The sequence below is a fragment of the Emys orbicularis genome, chromosome 3 (genome assembly GCF_028017835.1).
Source record: "Emys orbicularis isolate rEmyOrb1 chromosome 3, rEmyOrb1.hap1, whole genome shotgun sequence".
Classification (NCBI taxonomy): Eukaryota; Metazoa; Chordata; order Testudines; family Emydidae; genus Emys; species Emys orbicularis.
Genome location: NC_088685.1, coordinates 42557682 through 42578968, shown reverse-complemented (window position 1 = coordinate 42578968; position 21287 = coordinate 42557682). Strand labels below are relative to the sequence as shown.

The window sequence follows — 21287 nt, the reverse complement described above, 5'->3', positions numbered from 1 at the left end:
ATTTCACTTCCAGGTTTCTGCACAGCCACTTTGGCATGATGCGAATTACAATTAATGCTAAGCAGCCAGGGGTTGTTTGTTAGATTATTAGAGTCAGTGAAGCTGAATGACTCATTCTATGCTATTTACAGAACCAAGGCAAGCAATTCATCACAGAACAGATGTTAATGATAGGCTACCTGAATCCCTATAGAGGACCGTCGACTCTTAAGAAACTCCTCAGCTTTTGTCACTAAAATGGCCTTGTCACTGGTTCGTACTGAAGTGATTTGACTCTCAGAAGCATGGCGCTGTGCAGCGGCAGTTTCCATGGCAAGATTCATGGCCTTGTTACTGTCCAAACTGTCTGTAGAGTTGTACATCCCTCGACCATCTTGAGGCCATGGGGAAATCCTCTGAGTCCGGCTATCATGATATGCATCCTGGGTGGATTCTGTGCTGCTCTGTGCTGTAATTGAGATGAGTGGCTTGGAAGTGGTACGTGGGGGTACCGGTGGCGGCGTTTTTTTGTAACTTGTATAAGTTACAGCTACAGAAGGAATAAAAAAAAAGAAATCAAGATTAATTTGTTAATGGAAATATTGTGCTTTATTGGATAAAAATGTAAAATAGAGACTGTGCTACTTAAAAACCAAAGACAATTGCAAAATAGTGTTCATCTGCAAAGCTCGCTATCAGCACAAACTCTTTCTCATACTAAGATGGGTATCCATAGCAACAGGTTTATTTTATTTCATCAGGGAAGCAAGGATTGAAAACGCTCCTCATACTAAAATGAGAACCCTTGATTACAGTGAAGATGAAAGGAGTTAGCACGGATTTGTTGCGCATGTCTGAGTACTGAGAGTGATGTGCAGATTTGTACACGTTAGTGCCCATGGGCTGGTTCTCCATGGGATAAAGCTGATAGCAGGAATGAGGGATGATTTTTTCACCTCATGTAATCATTTGAACTCTGGATTCTTCACTGATTCAGTGGGGAATTAAGAAAGCAATAGCAATATATTGAAACAAATTCTTCGACAGACTCTTTCACTGAGCAGCAGCACTTTACACTTTTGATCTTTCAATACTAATTTTAGGTTTACTGTTGGATATAGATTTACTGTCTGACAGTAATATGACTACTTAAATGGGAATAAGGATTAAAATATATATGATTAAAACAAGCTACAAATATTAGTCAAGCAGGAAATTCTGTACATATAAATGTTTCTAAAATGCAAAGACTAAGAATTACCTTTAAAACCAAAACAGACTAAAATACCTTAATCTACAGTGACATTTTATCCATATTCCTGTAGTAAATTTTAAATGCAGTGAGAGTATATTGAAGGGTACTGTTTTGAAATAGACAGAACCAGCAAAAGTACAGATCTAAAAAGTAGGACAAAAATGATGCTGAAAGAACAGGCTACACATCAGAGGGACAGTGAACTAATATCAACAGGATGAATCAGGTTTGCTTCTCGTTTGACTCTAATCCCATCCTACAGCAGAGAGTTTGACAAAGCATCAGGTGCATCCTGGAGAGACTACAAAAGGGAGAATCCTGACCAGGAGAAATCTCTTGCTTTTTGGTATTTCAGGGAACAGAAAAATAACAGTTTGCAGAGTGGTAGAAAACACTTTATTTATTTTGTGATCACTATCATACCATAACCAATCGGAATTTTTAAATCCAATCCAACTGACTCGAAAGGGACTGCATTAACGCCAGGTCCATTCACTAGTTTGTACTGTTTTGGTAGAGGAGTGATTTGTTACTGAAATAGTTAGACCAGTACAACTCCTAGGGTGGATGCAGTTATACGGATACAACAGTGCCTTATACCAGTATAACTTATTCCCCTTCCCATACAGGAGTAGTTATAGCACTTTTACACTGATATAATTGTGCCCACACTAGTGGAGTTGTACTACTTTAACTATACCACTATAGTTAGCAGTACAACTTGTGTGTGTAGATAAGGCCTAATAAAGCTACTTTTAACAGCAAGGGTTTTCATTTTGCAGGCTTTTGTAAAGGTGACCCAGGTAAGCCAGAGACTCAGGCAAAGAGTGCCTCCTGCTGTAGAGAGGTCACATGATAAGCAAAGCAATAGGCCTGAGTGACTATCCAGTTTTTTCCAGTTAGTATGATGTTATGCTACAGTTAGAGAGAGGAGAGGCTGACTAAGAAGCTGCTAGCCATTGTAACTTCTGCTGAGAAAGAATGAGAAGGTTACCACATGGGGAAAGTGGAGCCAGGAGAAAACTGCTATTCTTCCATTTTCTTTTTATCATTGGTAATCACAGATGAAACAGGAAAAAGGGTGAGTACTGGAGAAGAAAACCCTTCAGTAGGAGCCCAGTTTGAACCTACCACTTATTTAAACAGCTCCAATTCTGGTGGAAATTTGAGGAGGCTCTTGCCTTTGAGTTAAAGAAGTTTAAAGGAACAGGGACAATAGATAGTGCCATCAGATTCAAGAGATGCCAAAGACCTCACAGACCCGACCATCAACTGTTTGAAATATAGAAGGTGTTGTGGTGTTAGTGGTGGGCTGAGTGGACATTGGTGACCAAATTCTAGACACAGGACAAACAGTTCATGTTTGTCACTGCACTGACTATTGTTACTTTACTTGAAGGGCACTTGTGGTGACACATAGACATACCAATCTTAAACTGATTATAATGAGTGGGAATGGGCAAATGACAGGTTAATGTGTAAAGTGTTTGAATAAAGAGGAAATATGTTTAAAATGTTGAATTATAAAACTGGAATGTTCATCATTATACTTCCTTACATATTGTTCAGAAATCAGATTATGATTTTTCTGCCTAATTCTGCTTGTGCCATGTCTTGCTTCCTTGAGATGGAAGGGAAACTGCAAAACTGGGAAGGGGTCTTGAGTGTAAATTCTGAACCTGGGGTTCAAAAACATAACTGTTCAAAGTGTGGTGCTACCGTCTAGGTCTGATGGTCATTCTTTAGTGGATTGTATGCCCAGGTAACTAGATTCTAGACAGTAAACATTAAGGTTACCTGACTGAAATGGCTGTTCAGGAATGACTGAAACAATACTGAATGATCTAGAAAAACATAAAACATTTCTCTTTAATCAATAATTACAAATATCTTGATTTATAATTTTAATCAACTATGAATATTTTCACTTCTCTTTAAAACAATGGAATGCCTGTCTCATCAATTTCCCTTAAGCCATCTTTGTCTGTAAACACTAGGACAACTATTCATAGCAATCAGAATAGACTATAATAAGAACAGACTTTAATAAAAGAGTTTATTTGAGAAAATGAGAATGAAGAGACGGTCCAGATTCTGAGAGTTGATGCATTTTTTTAAAGCATGGTTGTACTGTTCCATCACCAAACTTATCTCCTATCAGATTTGTAACTACTGGTTGAGAAGACAAAACCAAACAAAAACACTTTTCAAATGCCAGGGCAGCTTTTCAGAATATAGTTGTCCTCTCAGAGATGGAGATGAACACAGTATTTGGAAATTACAATAGTATCTGCAAAGCTTAAACAATGGCTCAAATTAATGATGGTGCTGGAAAAGGTAGATGCAGGTGGTCACAGTGCTGGAAAGCATTAGAAATAGCGCTACTGGGATGAAATTAAGTGGGTGAAATCCAGATAAGGACATTAAACTAAGACAGGTTATCTGCGTTATAACTAATTTATTATATTTCACCAGCTGTCTTCATCCCAAAGAACAGCAGTGAGCAATGAAGCATATGGTGAATGTGACAATGAAACCTCATGGGCAAGCATAATCCTAATACACAGGCAATAGGTCCCATTTCTACCCTAACAAAATGTAAATATTGAACTTGTTCAGCATACTTCCACAGTTAGCTTAATTTCTGTCTTGCTTTTATAAAGGTCCTCTCTTGGAAGAATTAGTGTTGTAGTTGTTTGAATATTACTTTTTTTTTTTGGTAAGATTTAAGAGTTACTTCTGTGAACTTAATATTGTTTTTGGCCTTCTGCTGGGTGAGCTGTCTTACAAATACATTTTATGACTTATTTCTGCATTACACTGGAAAGCATTTGCATCATAATTTACACCCCCCACATCCCCAAATGTACAATGAGAGGGAGAAACCAGGAAAGAGGTAATGATGAAAAAAGATCTAAGAACATAAGCAATCTTAATATATATTTACAGTGAGACATAGCAGCAAAAAAGTCCAGGTTGCAGACACAGAGATAGGGTTTCCAACTTTCTAATCACGCAAAACTGAACACCCCTGCCCTGCCCCTTCCCTGAGGCCCTGCCCCTGCGCCACCCCTTCTCCAAGGCCCCGCCTCCTGCCATCGCTCTCTCTCCCCCACCCTCACTCACTTTCACTGGGCTGGGGCAGGGGGTTGGGGTGCGGGATGGGGGTGAGGCTCTCTGGTGGGGCTGGGGTGCAGGAGGGGATGTGGGCTCTGGCTGGGGGTGTGGACTCTGGGGCGGGGCCAGGGATGAGGGGTTTTGCTTTAAATGAACACAAAATGTATTGCTTAGCTAAGTGATAACTAAATAGAAGGTGAGGGATGTGCTGACGGGGGCAAAAGAATCCTGCAGTAGGCAGATGTGGGAGCTGTCCCCTATATTAGGCCTCATCTTGATCTCTAATATTTAGAGATTAGCTAAAACCTGAAGCATCAGGTTTAGTATCTCTTCCAAAACTTTTGTCAGCATTAACTATTATGTCTCTGGATAGTCTTCTTATCCATAAAAGTGTCCAATTCCTTCCAAATCTCGCAAAGTTCCTTGCCTCAGTGATCTCCTGGGGCAATGAGTTCTAACTGCATGTTGTGTGAAAAAATATTTCCTTTTCTCAATTTTGAATTTGCTACCTTTTAATTTCATTAAATTTCCCCTTGTTCTTATGTTCTGAGATGGGGAGAACAGAAGCTCTCAATCTACCTGCTCTTTACCATTCACTATTTTGTACAATTTTGTCAAGCCCCCTCTTATCTGTCTCCTTTTTAACATACACAATTCCAGTCTTTTCAATCTCTCCTCAACTCAGTTTTTTCATATGCCATTTTTCCTATAATGTTCAATTAGCTTCTAAGTCCCACCCTTCAGTGGAACAATTCACACACACACTGTGAGGAGGCCTGGAGCAAGTCAGTGCAGCCTCTGAATACATAGTGCGGGTTGAGCAGAGGCATGCCCGAGCTTCCTTGGAAATGTCCTGATTCAGTTTTTATGTAAAAGCTTATTTCCAATGTAAAACAGCATTCCTGGATAACACAGAAAATGCCCAATCTATTGAGGAACATGCGAAATTTGATGTGAGTTTTTTATTTCCCTATTTTAGGTGAATGATTTTGATGTTTAATCGCTGGCCATTTTCAATACACTGTGCAACAATCTTGCTGTTGAACACAGAGGCACATACAAAGTAAAAATGACAGATTACTTCCACGCTGACAATTGATCTGTGACATCTACAGCAGCTCTGAAGCACAAAGAGAAAAATGTGTTGGCACCAGTAGTCAAGAAATATTATGGGATTGTTTTAACCTGAACATGTAAAGAAGTACGAATGAAAGAGGTTGAGACTGTTTTCCTATTACATTTGTAGGTTACCTCAACAAAGATAGTTTCATTTTTATAAACAGGAGAAACCTTTTTCTGGAAATCAGAATTTACAACTTATCTTCATCAGTTAGTTATTGATCATCCCAAAACAAGGAAATGAAGTGTACAGGTCAAGACACACACAAAAACCTCCCTCCTTATGCTAAATTATACGGATGTCTTATAGGCCCCTTAGAATAGCAGTTCAGGCTATTTAGATCCTTGTCCATCGTTAATGCAAACATATACACGCAATTGCCTTGCGTTTTCCTATTAGGAAATAAATTTTTAGGCAAATTTATGTCAGGACAATAAAGTGCTTCTATGTTGATTCACAGTGGGTTAAAGTAAAAGATGATATAAAGTTGGTGTAAGTTGGTCAAAAGAAAGGAATTGGGTAGTGTAATATGCATAAAATTGGCATTTGGTGGGCAGGAAAAAGAAGAGTAACACCCTTTCCCCCCCCCCTTTTTGTAGGGACCAGATTTAGTCCTAGTACAATATAAGCAGGTGCAACCTCATCCAAGTCAATTCCCATTAGCTGATGTTATTGCTATCTTCCCTCGATATGTAAATTACACATGATTTGCACACCCACTCAGTGCCAAATTGGCACACTATATTGTCACTTATCATATCATGTATAATACATAAAACTCTCTATCACCACTGAGTTTGGCCCAAAGATGCCCATGAATGACACATCCTCTGAACCATGTTCAACTTTCATTAGTACTTGCATTATGATATCTCTTATGAAGCATAATCAGAAATCAGCATGCTAAGCACTGTACAGACACATTGTACAGAAGACAATCTCTGCCCCAAAGAGCTTAAAGTTTAGGTTTCAGATGGGACAGAAATGGTATAAATCCAAAGTATTTATACTGATTTCTCTCTTCAATGAAAGGCATTTTTAAATGTAACTGGTATAACTGAAAGCAGATTTCCCCCCTTACACCTCATTGCATTTGGCTGAATTTTCTGTGTGTTGTAGAAACAGTTCTAGGAATAATTCGGTTACTCAGTCTAACCAATTTTTTTCAATGCAAATATAATTTGTACTAGAAATGAAATGCTCTTCAGACTGAGATTATTACAAATAACTAGGTTTAGGATTATCTAAGTGAATCAGGAGATTTCAAGATGAAAGGCAGGAGGTGAGACCTAGTATTTTGGATTGGAATTTCATGAGGTCACAGTCCAGCCACCTTCAAGAGATGCAGCTTTCTAATTCACCCACAGTTGTCAGTGCATTTGCACGATGTGAGCACCCTTTTCTTATGAATCAATATAGCCATTAAACACTAACTCAAGGGGAAGATGCCATTATCCAGCTGACAGAGATAAAGTTAATTGCATGACGAATTTACTCAAAGATACCAGCAATTAAAAAGAATGGTTTCCCCTTACTACACGTGGGAGAAGATAGGGAAAGTACATGAGATTTCCTGAGTAACACGCTTTATTCATCCTGGGTATGGTTACTGCGCTGGAGGCGATGCACAGGCACGCTCCCTCAGTAGGTGCTCCAGGGGGCATCTTGCTTCAGGAAGATACAATGTGCCCCAGATTTCAGAGGAGCAAGACCACTGAGCTGCTGTTGAAGAGAATGCACTGTGCTTTCTCCTGTGGGTGCTAGTTCTTTTGACTAATGCAGAAAGAAGGTGAGGATAGTGCTACCTTGGCACGTCCTTTGCTCTGCCACAGTGCAAAGCCTTCAACTGTGCAAGAGGAAAGGTTCCTTGTGCCAGCCAGTTTAAGGGCGTGACAAAATCTGGACCCAAACGTAGAGAGTACTACATAAATTCATTATGTGATTTTCTGATCATTATGTGAATTCTTATAATCAAATGCATTTACATAATTGAAAATGGGCACCCCTCAAGTGTCCTGAAAGCACTGCCTTGCTTTGTTAGAAATGCTTTCACATGCAGCAGGAATATGGAACTCTTTTTTTTTTTTTTTAAGTACTCATGGCTGCAAAAAAAAAAATCACTTTTAAAAACAAAGAATAATGAACATTAAAAGACTATTGACTGCAGAAAGCAAATGAGCTTTTGAGTTATGATATCTTGAGCACTTAAATGATTTTATTTGCTGATCAAAGGATGCCCCTTTTCAGGAATTTCCTAAAAATCCAGTCCCATTTGAAGGATAAAAGCCCTTCCTTTAAAAAAGAGATGTTTGAGACATGTTTTTTATATTTCATAAGCATGTTGTCAATCAACTTCACAATCTGGTCTCTAATGACCATGTAAAACAACTTTCAGAGATTAGGATAATATCACACAGATTCATTTCAATTTGACATAGACAAAAAGAAAGTAGAAATGTGAGATCTAGCCAGGGGTCTCTTTCCTGAATCATTAATACATTTCTGCACTCAATAAAAATGAGATGCTTTAGAAATGTTTAGATATAAAGCATATGTGGCTTTGGGCTATTTAAACAAAGATGGATCAACTGAAGGAATAAGCAAAAGTTAACATAAATTAGTCACTTGGGGCTAGCCGGACAGTCTAGTAGCACTTGTAATGCACAGGATCCACATTTACAGTCTTGAGCTTGGTCCCTCTCTTACATGCAGAAACAGTATGAACTTAGTATGTACCACAAGGAAAAAATGCCTCACCTTGCTGTGACCCTCCCCTCTACCTGACATTGAGTGCTGAAGGGCTCCCGAGGAAAAGGAGGCCACCATGATGAAGGGCATTTAAAAAGGAGAGCCACAAGAAACTGGGAGGATCCTAAAACATCTCAAACAAAAATGAGTCCTCTGAGTATAGATCTCAGGGAAATAGTTCAATTTGTAGGAATTTTTCATGATCTGAATAAAGGAAAATACATTTTTGCACTTCTCCGCAGACACCTGTTACAATGCCCATTCCTTGCCTTCCAATTTAATTACTCCATGAAATTATTATTATTTAAAATCAAAACTGATCCGATAGCAAAAAGTACATGAAAGTCAATTAATTTGGGCCAAAGAAAGTTAAATTGCAGGGAAACTTGTAATTTATAGAATACTATTTTAGACACAAAATAGGAGGAGACACAACACTTGCACCTGGTGAAATCAATAGTATGTGTGCAAAGTGAATGTAAAATGCTACCAAATCAGAATGGCAGTGTTTCACAGACACTCTGCATTTACATTGGACAAGGTTACTTTAGTATAAATGACTACACAAGGTGGAGGGTGGTGGCAAATCAGGCTTCAAGAATATATCCTTGTTATCCACTGGCTCTTCCACCCTGCTGGTCTGCTCTTTGGTTTCTTAGCCATTTCCTGCATGGGTGCCCACTTCTGCCTTTTGTTCTACTGGAAAAGGATCTTTTCGTCCTTATCCTGGGACCAGAGTGCCCCAGACTCCAGAGCCTGTCTCTTTCAGAATATTTCTGGGTGTTTTACTTCTAGGATAGAATTGGATATTGCAAATTTACAACCAAATTCTTTAAAAAAACAAGTTATATTGGAAATTAAAGAAAGAGTATATTTTAAACAAAAATAAATGATTTTCTTATCATAGCTACATTTTTACTTTTCCCCCAAAGCTAATCAGATTGGCTATCTTAATCACCTTTCCAGGACAAAGAGGCTTACATGCTCACATGTTTCCAGAGATCAAATCTGAGGCTTGGTCTACACTACCAACTTATGTCAGGATAACTATGTTGCTCAGGGGTATGCAAAATCCACGCCCTTGAGCGACGTAGTTACAGCAACCTAATCCCTAGTGTAGAAAGCAATATGTTGATGGGAAGGTCTCTCCCATTGACATAGCTATCATCTCCCAGGGAGGTGGAGTACCTACACCAATAGGAGAAGCTCTCCCATTGGCTTAGGTAGCATCTTCACTAAGCACTACAGCGGAGCAGTTGCACTGCTGCAGCACTGTAAGTGTAGTCAAGCCCATAGTTTGGCCCAATAGCATGTCCTCCTGCCTATTGCCAGGGAGCTTCTCCTGTCTCTCTCTCTGTCTCTTTAAAAAGAATCTTTCTTTCTGCTTTCCAGAGATGGGCAGGTGAGAAACCATTAATATAGTCACAATGACATTTGTGTGCTGGTACTTCCTTGGGAAGTACTCTGCTTTCCCTGCACTACAGTTCTACCAACTGTATCTGTTTTTATCACAGACTAGAGTGAAATCTGGCTAAATACTTAAAGTAAAATAGCCTCTTCCATAGTCTGGTTGTTGGGCCATTGTGTTGTAATAGTTCCTATTCATTTTCCCTGATGGGTGACTCAAAGGTGGATTGGTTGTCAGAGATCAGATTTAATTGATCACAAAATATAATGTTTAGAAATCAAGGACAGGAGTGCACATCTGTCACACATCTAATATATAATTAAGAATTGGCCACATATTACCATATTCTGGCACAATTCTTAAGATTAAGAAGCTGCTATTAGCCATGTGCTCAGGTTTTTTGATGGAGCTGTTTAATTACAAAGAATTCTATCATGCCTTTGAGGCACTGGCCTTACGTGGGGGGCAGTACATACATGCTTCATCTCAGGGTATAGCTATATGGCCATCAGAGGTACAGATGCACCCAAGCTAGCTTTCATCTAGATAACACAAATACCAGTAGCAGTGAAGCTGCAGAAGCACAGACTTCAGTGTGGGCTAGCTGCCCAAGGAAGTACCCAGCACACTGGGCAGGTTTGTACAGCCCATGCTGAAGCCCGTGCTGCTGCAGTTTCAATGCTATTGGTACTTGTGCTAGCTAGAGTAAAGATATTTTGGTTGTGCTGAAATCACATCCCCCTGACTGCAGTATAGACATACCCTCAGTGATAGCTCACCTGGAGCATTCTGGCATGCAACAGAGCAAAGCAACTGCACTGTGTATTCCTCTCTGCAGTCAACCAACTTTGCTGGTCCAGAGCAAGGGTCCTGGTTGTGACTGGCTTCTGTAGGGAAGAGAGGAGATAGCTCCATGATCTCTTTCCCCATGCACAGCCATGCAGCAAATAGTAATAATCTGGTCCAAAGTCTTGTCTGAAGACCTGCTGTATAGAAATGTTAATGGATGGGACCAAATCCTATATATTTCTGTAGTTTTGAATTTGCTTGTAAAGTATTAAACATTGGGCCAGATCCTCAGCTGGCATAAATCGGTGTAGCTCCAATGAAGTCACCAACTAGGAAGTCAATGGAGCTAGGCCGATTTGCACCAGCAGAGGATCTGGCAAATTATCATTATCACTGTGTGCAGTACAGAGGGGCTATGTTAGTGTCTATTGTGTCTATATTTGAAAAAAATATAGGACAGTTTTCTGAAACACCAGGTCACTGCTGCTGGACAAATCTTACACCAAATGATACTTTTAATGCAGCATGTGATGTATCCATCTGTTCTTGACATCTCAGCACTGAATCGAATCCATGAAGCCATTTGAGACAATACAAAAGCTTTATTGTTCATACGATACTTAAGATAAATTACAAGCCATTGGGCATGGTGCAGAAATGACTAGGTACAATTCTGTGGTTTACTAGATGATCACAACAGACCCTTCTAGCTGTAAAATCGATGAATCTATGTGATATTGTACAGGAAACCAACAAAACAAATAAACTGGGAAATGTGACCACTAAATTTTGAAAATGTTGAAGTCTAAGAGTAGCATTTTAACACACAGCAATCTCCTAATTAGAACTTGAAGGAGAACAATATAAAAGGAATTACAATAATCAAGTAATTCAGTGTGTAAATCATTGCTTCCATATTGGAAGAATCTAGCTCTGAAGGCAGTCCATTCTACATAGATGGTAAGATCTATTTTGACAGTTAATTAATGTTAGTCTCAGAACAGAAATGTAAGTCAAGCAAGACATCAAGGTCACACACTGTAAGCGTGTACTAAAGTTAAAAGAGAGATGTGGGCAACACCAACGTTGTGGAATCGTTGATGGACTAGTTACAAAGGGTTCTATTTTAGATCAGTTAATTAGCAAGAAATTATAGTCTAACCAGAATTTAGCATCCTGTAGACAGCAAAGTAGTGTTGACAGCTGTTTCACTGTTCTAGACAATTTCTTTGTTCTTCTAAAATATTTAAATTGCACTACAAAATACAATCTTAGATTTTCAGCAGCAGGAAGGAGGTGGGAAAATGTGAATTTAATAATGCGACATTAAAAAAATATATTAGAGGCATTGAAAATATGTTCTTCGCTTATCAAAGGGCAGAAAAGAGGAAAAGGAACTACTGGGTAATCCTGCTCCTATTAAAATCAATGGGAGTTTTGCCACTGGCTTTAAGTGAAGTAGGATCAGTCCCCATATTAGTATAATTCAGTGTTTCTCAATCCCCTCCCTGGCCCAAGGAGGGTCATGAAAGACAATGAGAGGAGTCACAGGCTATTGAATATATTATTACAATCTATAGCCAAGAAAATCTTGCCCCTCCCCCCCACACCTTTATCCTTCAAGGTCAAGTATTCTGTCAACCTCTCTAAACACACACACACACACACACACACACACACACACACACACACACACACACACACACACACACACACACACACAGAGTTATCATTATGATTGTTGATACATTTTTACTCTTACTTTTATAGGTGGTTGTGAAAATGTTTGACTTTCACTAAGGAGTCACCAACCTGAAAAAGCTGAGAAACACTGGTATAATCAATTAACCTTAAAAGAAGTATCATGCAATCATACAAGATGGTGCAAGATGACAGTTCTCCTACATTAATGGGTGATCACCGCGATGTCGCACATGTCACCCATGTGGGGGACGTTGGCGCCACCGTGCCTGTGGGCGATGTAGACCAACTCGCTGCTGGCTCTCTGGGGAAGGAACAGCCACTTCTTCACCAGCTTCCGGATGATCTTGTCTGCCTTGTTGAGGGGCACCTTCGCCACGGCGGATCCCCTTAGGGTGAACGAGATGCGTGGGTACTACATTTATTTCCTGTTCTTTGTGTAGGGACAAAGTGTGGAACCTTGGATACCAGTGTGTGGCACTCAGCCCATTTGTTTGCTCTCATATAGCTGGGCTTTATGTGCCAAACTGCACTGGATTGAAAAAAGATCAAAGCAGCAGTCTGGACCCAATCAATATATCTTTTTTTTTTTTTGGTTAAGAGACTAAAATAATTATTTGTATTGGTCAGAGAACCTTTTATTTTTAAGCAATTGGAGGAGCATATTTTTCTTATTTTTAATAGATTAGGATAATACTTGGGCATAGTGCTCATCAATGCATCGTAGCCAGGGCAGTTTTGCAATGAGGTTATATTGCATAGCTCCATCCATGACTGATACATTTCCCTATATTCAGTATATCCATAGCCTTGATATACATACACTTGAAGAAGTGTAACTCATCTTTATGGTTCAGACGGCAAGAAGGATGCTTGTTGGTTCAGTAACAGGCACTGTGCTGAACTGCAGCTCACCAGCTAAATGAAATATCGGGCATCAGGGGAGTCCTGAAGCATGGTTGTTGGAACATAACCTCACAAGTATCATTATCATTAACAGGACTTCTGTGACTAAATACCTACAGATCACACTCAAAGCTTCCCCATTTGGATCTAGTTATTAGAGATCATTTTAAAATTACAGAATTAAAAATAATTTTCAGCAAGAGAAAGGAAATCTGAAAGTCCAAGGATATTTTATTATTGACTGGTGAAGTGAGCTATAATTAGGGCCCTACCAAATTCACGGTTCATTTTGGTCAATTTCACGGTCATAGGGTTTTAAAAATAGTAAATTTCATTATTTCAGCTATTTAAATCTGAAATTTCATGATGTTGTAATTGGAGGGGTCCTGACCCCCAAAATAGTTGTGTGTGTGTGTGGGGGGGGGTCACAAGGTTATTGTAGGTGGGGTTGTGGTACTGCTAGGGATAGCAGTGGGGGAGGGATAGCTCAGTGGTTTGAGCATTGGCCTGCTAAACCCAGGGTTGTGAGTTCAATCCTTGAGGGGGCCACTTAAGGATCTGGGGCAAAATTTGTACTTGGTCCTGCTAGTGAAGGCAGGGGGCTGGACTCGATGATCTTTCAAGGTCCCTTCCAGTTCTAGGAGATGGGATATCTCCATTAATTATTATTTATTATTACCACATCTGTGCTGCCTCCTGCAGAGCTCGGCCCTCAATCAGAAGCCGCCACTCTCCGGCCGGCCAGCTCTGAAGGCAGCAGCACAGAAATAAGGGTGGCACGATATGGTATTCCACTCTTCTGTGCTGCTGCTGGCAGGGAGCAACCTTCAGAGCTGGGCACCCGGCTAACAGCCGCCGCTCTCTGGCTGCTCAGCTCTGAAGGTAGCAGCGCAGAAGTAAGGGTGGCAATACAGTGACCATCCTAAAATAGCCTTGCGACCCCCCTGCAACTCCTTTTTAGGTCAGGACCCCCAATTTGAGATACGCTGGTCTCCTCTGTGGAATCTATATAGTATAGGGTAAAAGCACGCAAAAGGCCAGATTTAACGGGGGGAGACCAGATTTCATTGTCCATGACACATAACCCTAGCTATAACTGAAATCTGTCTCATGCTAGGTGACCAATTGGGGTTGGAATTACAGTTCAATAGTTTAATAAATATGGAATTCTATTTACTGTACCCTTTACTAGTCTGAGTACAACTGGTTGAGATAGGTTCATTTAACTAAACCAATTTCCCACTATTCACCTATTTGCTACTCCATAAATTGTCCCAGCTACCAGCTGACAGAAAGGGGTCAAATACTGATTCAAATTATGTGACTGATTCCAAGGAACAGGGTCCTTTACACGTTCCAGAACTGGTTATTGGTCACGTTACCACCCTCTAGAGCAAGAGTTTTCTGCTGTACCAATATAACCCTTATCTCCAGCTATTAAAACTTAAATGGGTCTGGGATTCCTGTCTGAGAGACAGCCTCTCACCTTACATCCCAGTGACTCAGTGAAGATCAACTGCAGTGCACTTGCTATTCATTCCTTTGGTAGAATTCTCAGAGGTCAAAGTTGGGTCTTTTTTCATTTAAGAGCTCCTAGCTTTGGACCTCATTCCCTTTGGTGGTGCTCCAAGACCAGTTTAATGAGCTTCAGGGCACACAGTAAGATGATTACTATGCAGGTCAGCTCTGTTTGAATGCAGGGTTTTTTTTTTTTTTTCCTTCTCTTTTGGTTTTATTTTAACTGATTATCTGGGGATTTTTTTTCTATTAAGGCATTAGGGTCAAATCATGTTTCTCTCTCTCTCTCTCTCTCTCTCTCTCTCTCTCTCACACACACACACACACACAAATCTTCTATCCAAACCTTCAGTGGGCAGAACACACCCAGGACACTACTGAATGGCAAGGGGGGAGCAGCAGACACCCTGCTTGCCTTAAAGATGGGAATATGAATGCTAGTGTCACCATTTGATGTACTTGTTCAGTTTACTTTGATCCACCTTTTATCTTGGAAATAAGAAAATAACAGGAATAGAAACCCGCTCCTTTGCTGCTGAGGGACCTCCTCTAAAGCAAGCATTTGGAGAAGGCAGATAATTTCATTCTTTAGTGCTTTCTCCTGATAGGGATAATTGAAAAAGTACTAGGAAGGGAAGGTCAGGGGTCTGCAGAGAGTGAATTGGATGGAATAAACTGCTGAATAACCTCCAGCACTGACTGGTCTGAAGTAATTCCACTTCCTGCTGCCTGAAAAAAAGAATGTAAGTGGTTGGAAATGGAGTGCACTGGCCCTTTAAGCTGTTGAAAAAAATCCGCTGGGCCCAGCAGTATTGCATTCTAGGTTTTTACGCTGAGAACATACCTGGGCAACAAGGAAGGCAGCTAACAAGGAAGAAGAAGTGGTCTCAGGGTTGCAGTGTGCAGTTTGGAAAAAAAATCCAGGCTGCTAACTCTGTTTAGGGCCCGAGGCCACAGTTTTAGAGTGTAGGTGGGTACAAGCTCCGTATTCCTGCAGTAATGAGGACACACTGAACATTGTAGTTTCCTGGCAATGTTGAGAGTCATAGAGCAGGATGTCAGCAAGGCACGCTGGGAAGCAGATTTTGTATATTATTAACTTTCTTCGCTCATAATGAGAATTTGACAGACCTGCAGAGATCCAGAAATACTAAGGGTCTCTCGCAGAGACAGGAAAGTAAACTGTCAGTTTAAACTATATTTTTCCTTTCAGGCCAGTGTTGTCCTGGGATAAATTTGGGGGTATGCATGTTTGACTTTGAACTTAGCTATAAAGAAGAGTTTGTGATATGTAAACAAGACTGGGGAAAAAGGCATCTCTGGGAATGGGAATTCTTGGTGTTTGCTTTGGACTTTGCCAAATACCCTCTTAACCAGAATAAGAACTAGGCTGGGCAGTGGAATCTCAGAATATGGCATCACTACTAGCAGCAGTGACAAGGGTGAGCAGCAGCAGTGACAGCATAGCAACAGTGGCAAAGAAATCACTTGTTCACTCTCCTCGGTCCCCCGGGGCTAGAGGTGAACCCACTTGAGCAAACCCCTGGACTCAGGTACTTAATTGAACTCAAGCAAACTGTGAGTGGGGTGCAACAGTGGGGAGTGGAATGTTAAAGGGACATTTGTCCACTGAACTTTCACACCACAAGATGGGAAACTGATGCAAAGTGTTGCCCAAGATGCAATGGGGCAAGTGTTTTACTTATTGTCTGCATACTGCTGAGTCATTGTTTTCCCAGATTAATGCTGGACAACACAGCATTAATGCTCTCCTTCATAAAAGTTTTCTTTTGTTATACACAGACTCAATGCTTGTGAGTGGGGAAGTAATGCCTATCACAGGTACCCACGGGTGGTGTTTAGTTTTCCCCGATTTCTGGGTGGGGGCTTCAGCTGGCTTTGTTTAAAAATTGAACTCAGCCCTTCCTGCTACTGACACCACTTGGCAGAAAGGTTACAACATTATCCCCTTAACAAACCAATGGAACATAAGAACAGCCATACTGGGTCAGACCAAAGGTCCATCTAGCCCAGTATCCTGTCTACCGACAGTGGCCAATGCCAGATGCCCCATAGGGAATGAACATAACAGGTAATCATCAAGTGATCCATCCCCTCTCACCCATTCCCAACTTCTGGCCGTTCTTATAGAAGATGGACAGAAAGTTCTTAACCACAGTGAAGCATAGTTAGTCTTGGCAAGAGTCACACAGAGGAGTGGGAGTTACCATTAGCCTCCAACAATGTGGACTGCTTTGGCTTCTTCCCGATTTAGATAAGGCCAAAAGTACAGGTACTGTCCCTGAGTCTCCAGGTTCACATTCATCGCTAATCTGGTGTTTCCTTTCTTGGAGTAAGATTACATCATTTTGAATTCTACCAAGTAAGTAGCCTGAGTTCACTGTTCAGGTGGTATGGCAAAAAATAACCCTGTTTTCCAACCTTGCTGAGGTTAGGAGAGAGTTTTGCTTCCTCCCACAGAAGAAAAAAATCAATCTGACAAGCAAGGGTGGATAGGGATTCGTCCAGTGGATAGCCCAGTTTACCGGCACAAAAGCTAGCCCATAGTAGTCATCAGTACTCAAGAGCATGTCCTGGGATCACATATGTCCCTGGAAAGTGGTTTAAATATTGGAAGAGATGACTATGGTAACCCCCTTTCCAAATGTTATGAGGATACCCTAATGCTTCTAATGGGGTGAGCAAATGTGTCCCACATACTATTGAATAAAGCTGTAGTTTTCCTGCCATTCTGAATGAAACCTATGTGTCCATTGACATTTGTAATCATCTTTTGACAAACTAAGCTATATAAATGTACATCCAAAATAGATAGTTCCATAATTAAATTCAGAGATGAAATATTATACTTTTTCTGCTTCTGATTTACATTTTCTCTTACACTATTAAATCTTTTAGGTTAGTCTAGTGCTACAATTTCTAGTCTGTGCTACAATTTCATTTCTTTACAACACTGATAAAAGGCAGCCACCCTCTTATCACTAACGTTTCAACTAATAATGAAATTGTGTTTCCTGTTAATTTTCTAAGAAATGGCTTTAATGACTTTGCCAAGAATGGCTTATAACATCAGCAGTGGGAAAAAATCTGACCAAAATTAATCTTCCTAAAGATTCAGAAGGTTGAATTTGCACTGAAGGTTGAAATGGAACTTTGACCTTTGTAGCTTTTATTTGAAGGAAGCCTATGGGCATGTTAAATATCTGCCAGCCTCTTTTACCGTATTGTATCCAATAACTTCTTTTACAATTTTCAGATAAGTAAGGGAGAAAGTAAGGGGTTATTTGAAATGTAGCAATAATATGAAATGAAGCATCTAACCTGCTAAATGCTGAAGACAGAAATATGAAAGAGTTATTCCACGGTTTTATAGCTAATGACTTGTTTGGAAACTGGAAATTTCAATTAATATTGAACCACACAATCAGTGCTCTCCCTTGCAAATCTAATAAATATTTCTGATTTGAATATTTGTCTTACATCAGTAACCGCATAAAAGTTAAGAACAAACTTGTTCAGTGGCACAGGGGTAATACTTTTGATTAGAGAATGTCACAAACTGAAAAATCTGAACACAGATCCAGATTAGGAACTCACTAAAGCCTATGGTGTTTGGAACCAGAGTTCTATTTAGGGCCCCATTTCTAATTACCATTTTTCCTATAGTCCTTTTCTTACTACGGTGTCACTATTCCCTGATCTTGACAAATAAGAAATATTACATATTTAGGCAACAAAATCTATCTGATAAATCATTCCAGAAATAAGAAGGAAATCATGCGTGAAATGAAGGTTAGAGTTTTCAAAACCACATCATTTAACCAGCAGACTGCTAATCAATGTATAGCATTTTTCATGAGGAAAGAACAATGTGATGCAGTCATATTTATTGTCTATCTGATGATTTTGCCAAACGTATCATATTCTATTCAACGTTATGACTCCAGGAAAAAGAAAGTGATCTCCTGAATGGGATGGCTCTGTTTAAGCTGCAATGCAAAGTCACAGTATCTCAAGTAGATAAGTCAACCAACTTGTCTTCTAAGTTAGATCTAGAAATATTCTAACTTTGGTGCCTAAAGTTAGGTACCAAAATCCATATTTAGGCACCCAAGTTTGACTGCTTTGGCCTCAGTCCATGCAACAGTATCTTCATATTCATCATACAGTGCTATACAACAACTGGGAAAAATGTAGTCCCATTGGTGGCTATTAAAAGTTTTATTGCTTTATATATTTTATCCCTTGATGACAGAGCTATTAAAGCTTCTAAACACGAGATGAAAATGTGTATACATGTGGTGAGGGAAGTAACAATGACTATTTGTATTTTAGGAGTATTTATGCTTACAATATCTCATTAAGCTGTGTTGTATAAAATGTTACATTGAAGATAAAATAACACACAATGCTCTTGGTAGCACTATATGCCAATGATATTGAAAGACAACAATTGCTTTCTGCTCAAAAGCTCCTACTGCTCTTCTGTATAGTAAATATGTCAACAATCAATTTAAGTAGGCTTGTATCATTTTTTGTTTGGGTTATATTTTTACTTTCTATGAATGTGGCATCTCATTTCAGCAATATGAGGATAGGGCAGTATCATTGAATATGATGGAATATATTTGGGAATGTAAAAATAGATTTGGATAACTTCACAAATGTTATAATGGATTCAGTTTAGTTTTCTAACTTATCTGTACAATCTTTGCTCACCTTTCTCTATAAATGACAGTTAAAAATAATAAAATAATAAAATTAATCTCTTTGTTAAGTAACTTAAAAGAGAAAAAAGTAACACTAAAGGTCTGAAAGAATCCTAAAAATGAGTGGAATAATAATGATTACTGATGAGTAACAGTGAAGATACGTAAAATAAGCCACAGTATATGCTCATCTGTCATATCCTTTCCAAAGTTAAGTAAGTTACACCCTGTCCTACCCCTAAGAGTTTGGACCAGATATTTAAACCCCATCTTCCCTTTTTGCACCTGCAATTTAAGGGCCCAACTGATTGTGAATGTAACTGATCTCTTTTAGATGTTTACTTCAAGATATGCAGGTACAATCAATTATTTAAATATCTAAATAACACCATTTTTTTGCCTGCAATTATTTGCACTTGCAAAACTGTGCAGGTGAACAATGCAGGTGAAGTTAAGTCTAGGCTGAAATTCAGGCCCATTGTATTCCAGGCCCACTTACAAGTTCTAATAAAAATGAAATTATTCATAACTACACATTCAGACATGCAGGCACTAGTACAATATTAAAGGAAGGCCTGATTCTCAGTGTACTATATCAATATAAAAGACAATATCAATTATGATAATTACACAGGAAAAACAGGCTTTCAGTCTCATGCACCATTTTCCATCCTGATTATCTTTACATGTGAAAGAGGCCAGCATAGATTTTCTTACCTGTTGTTGACCTGATAGTTGAGGTGATGTTGGAAGATCCCATAGCAGGGATACATTCATCATCTTGGGAGTAACCTGCCTGAATGGCCCGCAGGTAACTGTGGCTTCTTGTTCGGAAGCATCCAGGGAGGTCAAGGGCATCCATTGCCTGAGCTTCAACTTCGCTAAACACTGATTCACACACCGACTCAAATTGCCCATTGACCTCTGCTTCACTCATCTGAATAAATAACAACAATGCATTTGATTTTTGACTTGCTTTGTTTGTGATCATCACGGCTTCAACATCTCTCAAGTGGACACCTGTGCGTTGATGAAGAACTGTTTAGCAAATAATTAAAGATTAGGAAACCCTTCTGAACACGTTCACATTTTAGCACTTTACATTAGCCATATACAGTATGTACCATGCAATAAGTTTTAGATGACCATCGTTAGTTTCCATTTGGTATATTTATTTTTAATAAGTATAAAGAACACTAACAGATAAATCCAACATCTCTATACACTGATTAGGAAATCTATCCACTATCACAACTGGAGAGTCAAGACCCATTCAATACCATTTAATTGTATCTGGTCTTCTAACTGAGACATTGAATCAAACTAGTCTGAATTTTCAGACTCTGAGTTATATTTACCCTAGCCTGCAAGCATAGTGGAGAAGTGGGCTGAGTAGTGCCTTCTGTGCACAACTCAACAAATTTACTGGCCACATAGGTGTGAGTGTACAGTGCCCTTTAAAGGGGATGTTGCAGATTGTTCTTTTCCCCTTGCTATGAGGGAGCTCCAGGAGGTATCTATGTCACCCAGTGCCACGATTTAAGCCCAAAGTGTGCTGACAGAAAAAAAGAATCACTTGCATTGCAACAGAACAGATGCGTCTGCAGCTGTATGAGTTGCCCTCGATTGGGATGGTGAAGTGTCTGTATGTGATTGAGAGCTAACACCACAGTCTGGAGCTTTTTTATTAAAAATTGTCAACAAAAATCAGTACTTGGTCCATGAGTAATTGAACATGGGTGAGGCCTTATTTTTTTTCTTTAGAGACAGGATTAGAGAGGTAAATGGACCAGCAGGCTGGAAACAGAATGTCTGTATTTAGCTAGGGGACACCAAGGAAACCATTTACAATGGACAAGATAACAATGGATAAGATAAGTTGGGAACATAAAGATGAGGTAAACAGTAAGCTGTACATGGACAGTGCATGGGGCAGGGTTGGTTTCTATAAAGTAAACCCCAAACACATGATGGAATGTCTAGTGAATGTAATGTGATGTGTAAATGTATATAAAG

At 39.6% G+C, this 21287-nt stretch overlaps 1 protein-coding gene across 1 annotated transcript in view; it reads right to left on the bottom strand.

The window, feature by feature from the left end:
* The window catches only part of DLGAP2 (DLG associated protein 2), a 649549-nt gene that overhangs the window by 39142 nt on the left and 589120 nt on the right, over window positions 1–21287 (bottom strand). The window contains exons 10-11 of the mRNA XM_065400541.1: window positions 19989–20208; window positions 180–529 (exon numbers count right to left, since the gene is read on the bottom strand). Coding sequence (XP_065256613.1) covers window positions 180–529; window positions 19989–20208 — 570 coding nt within the window. The remainder of the gene's footprint in view (window positions 1–179; window positions 530–19988; window positions 20209–21287) is intronic.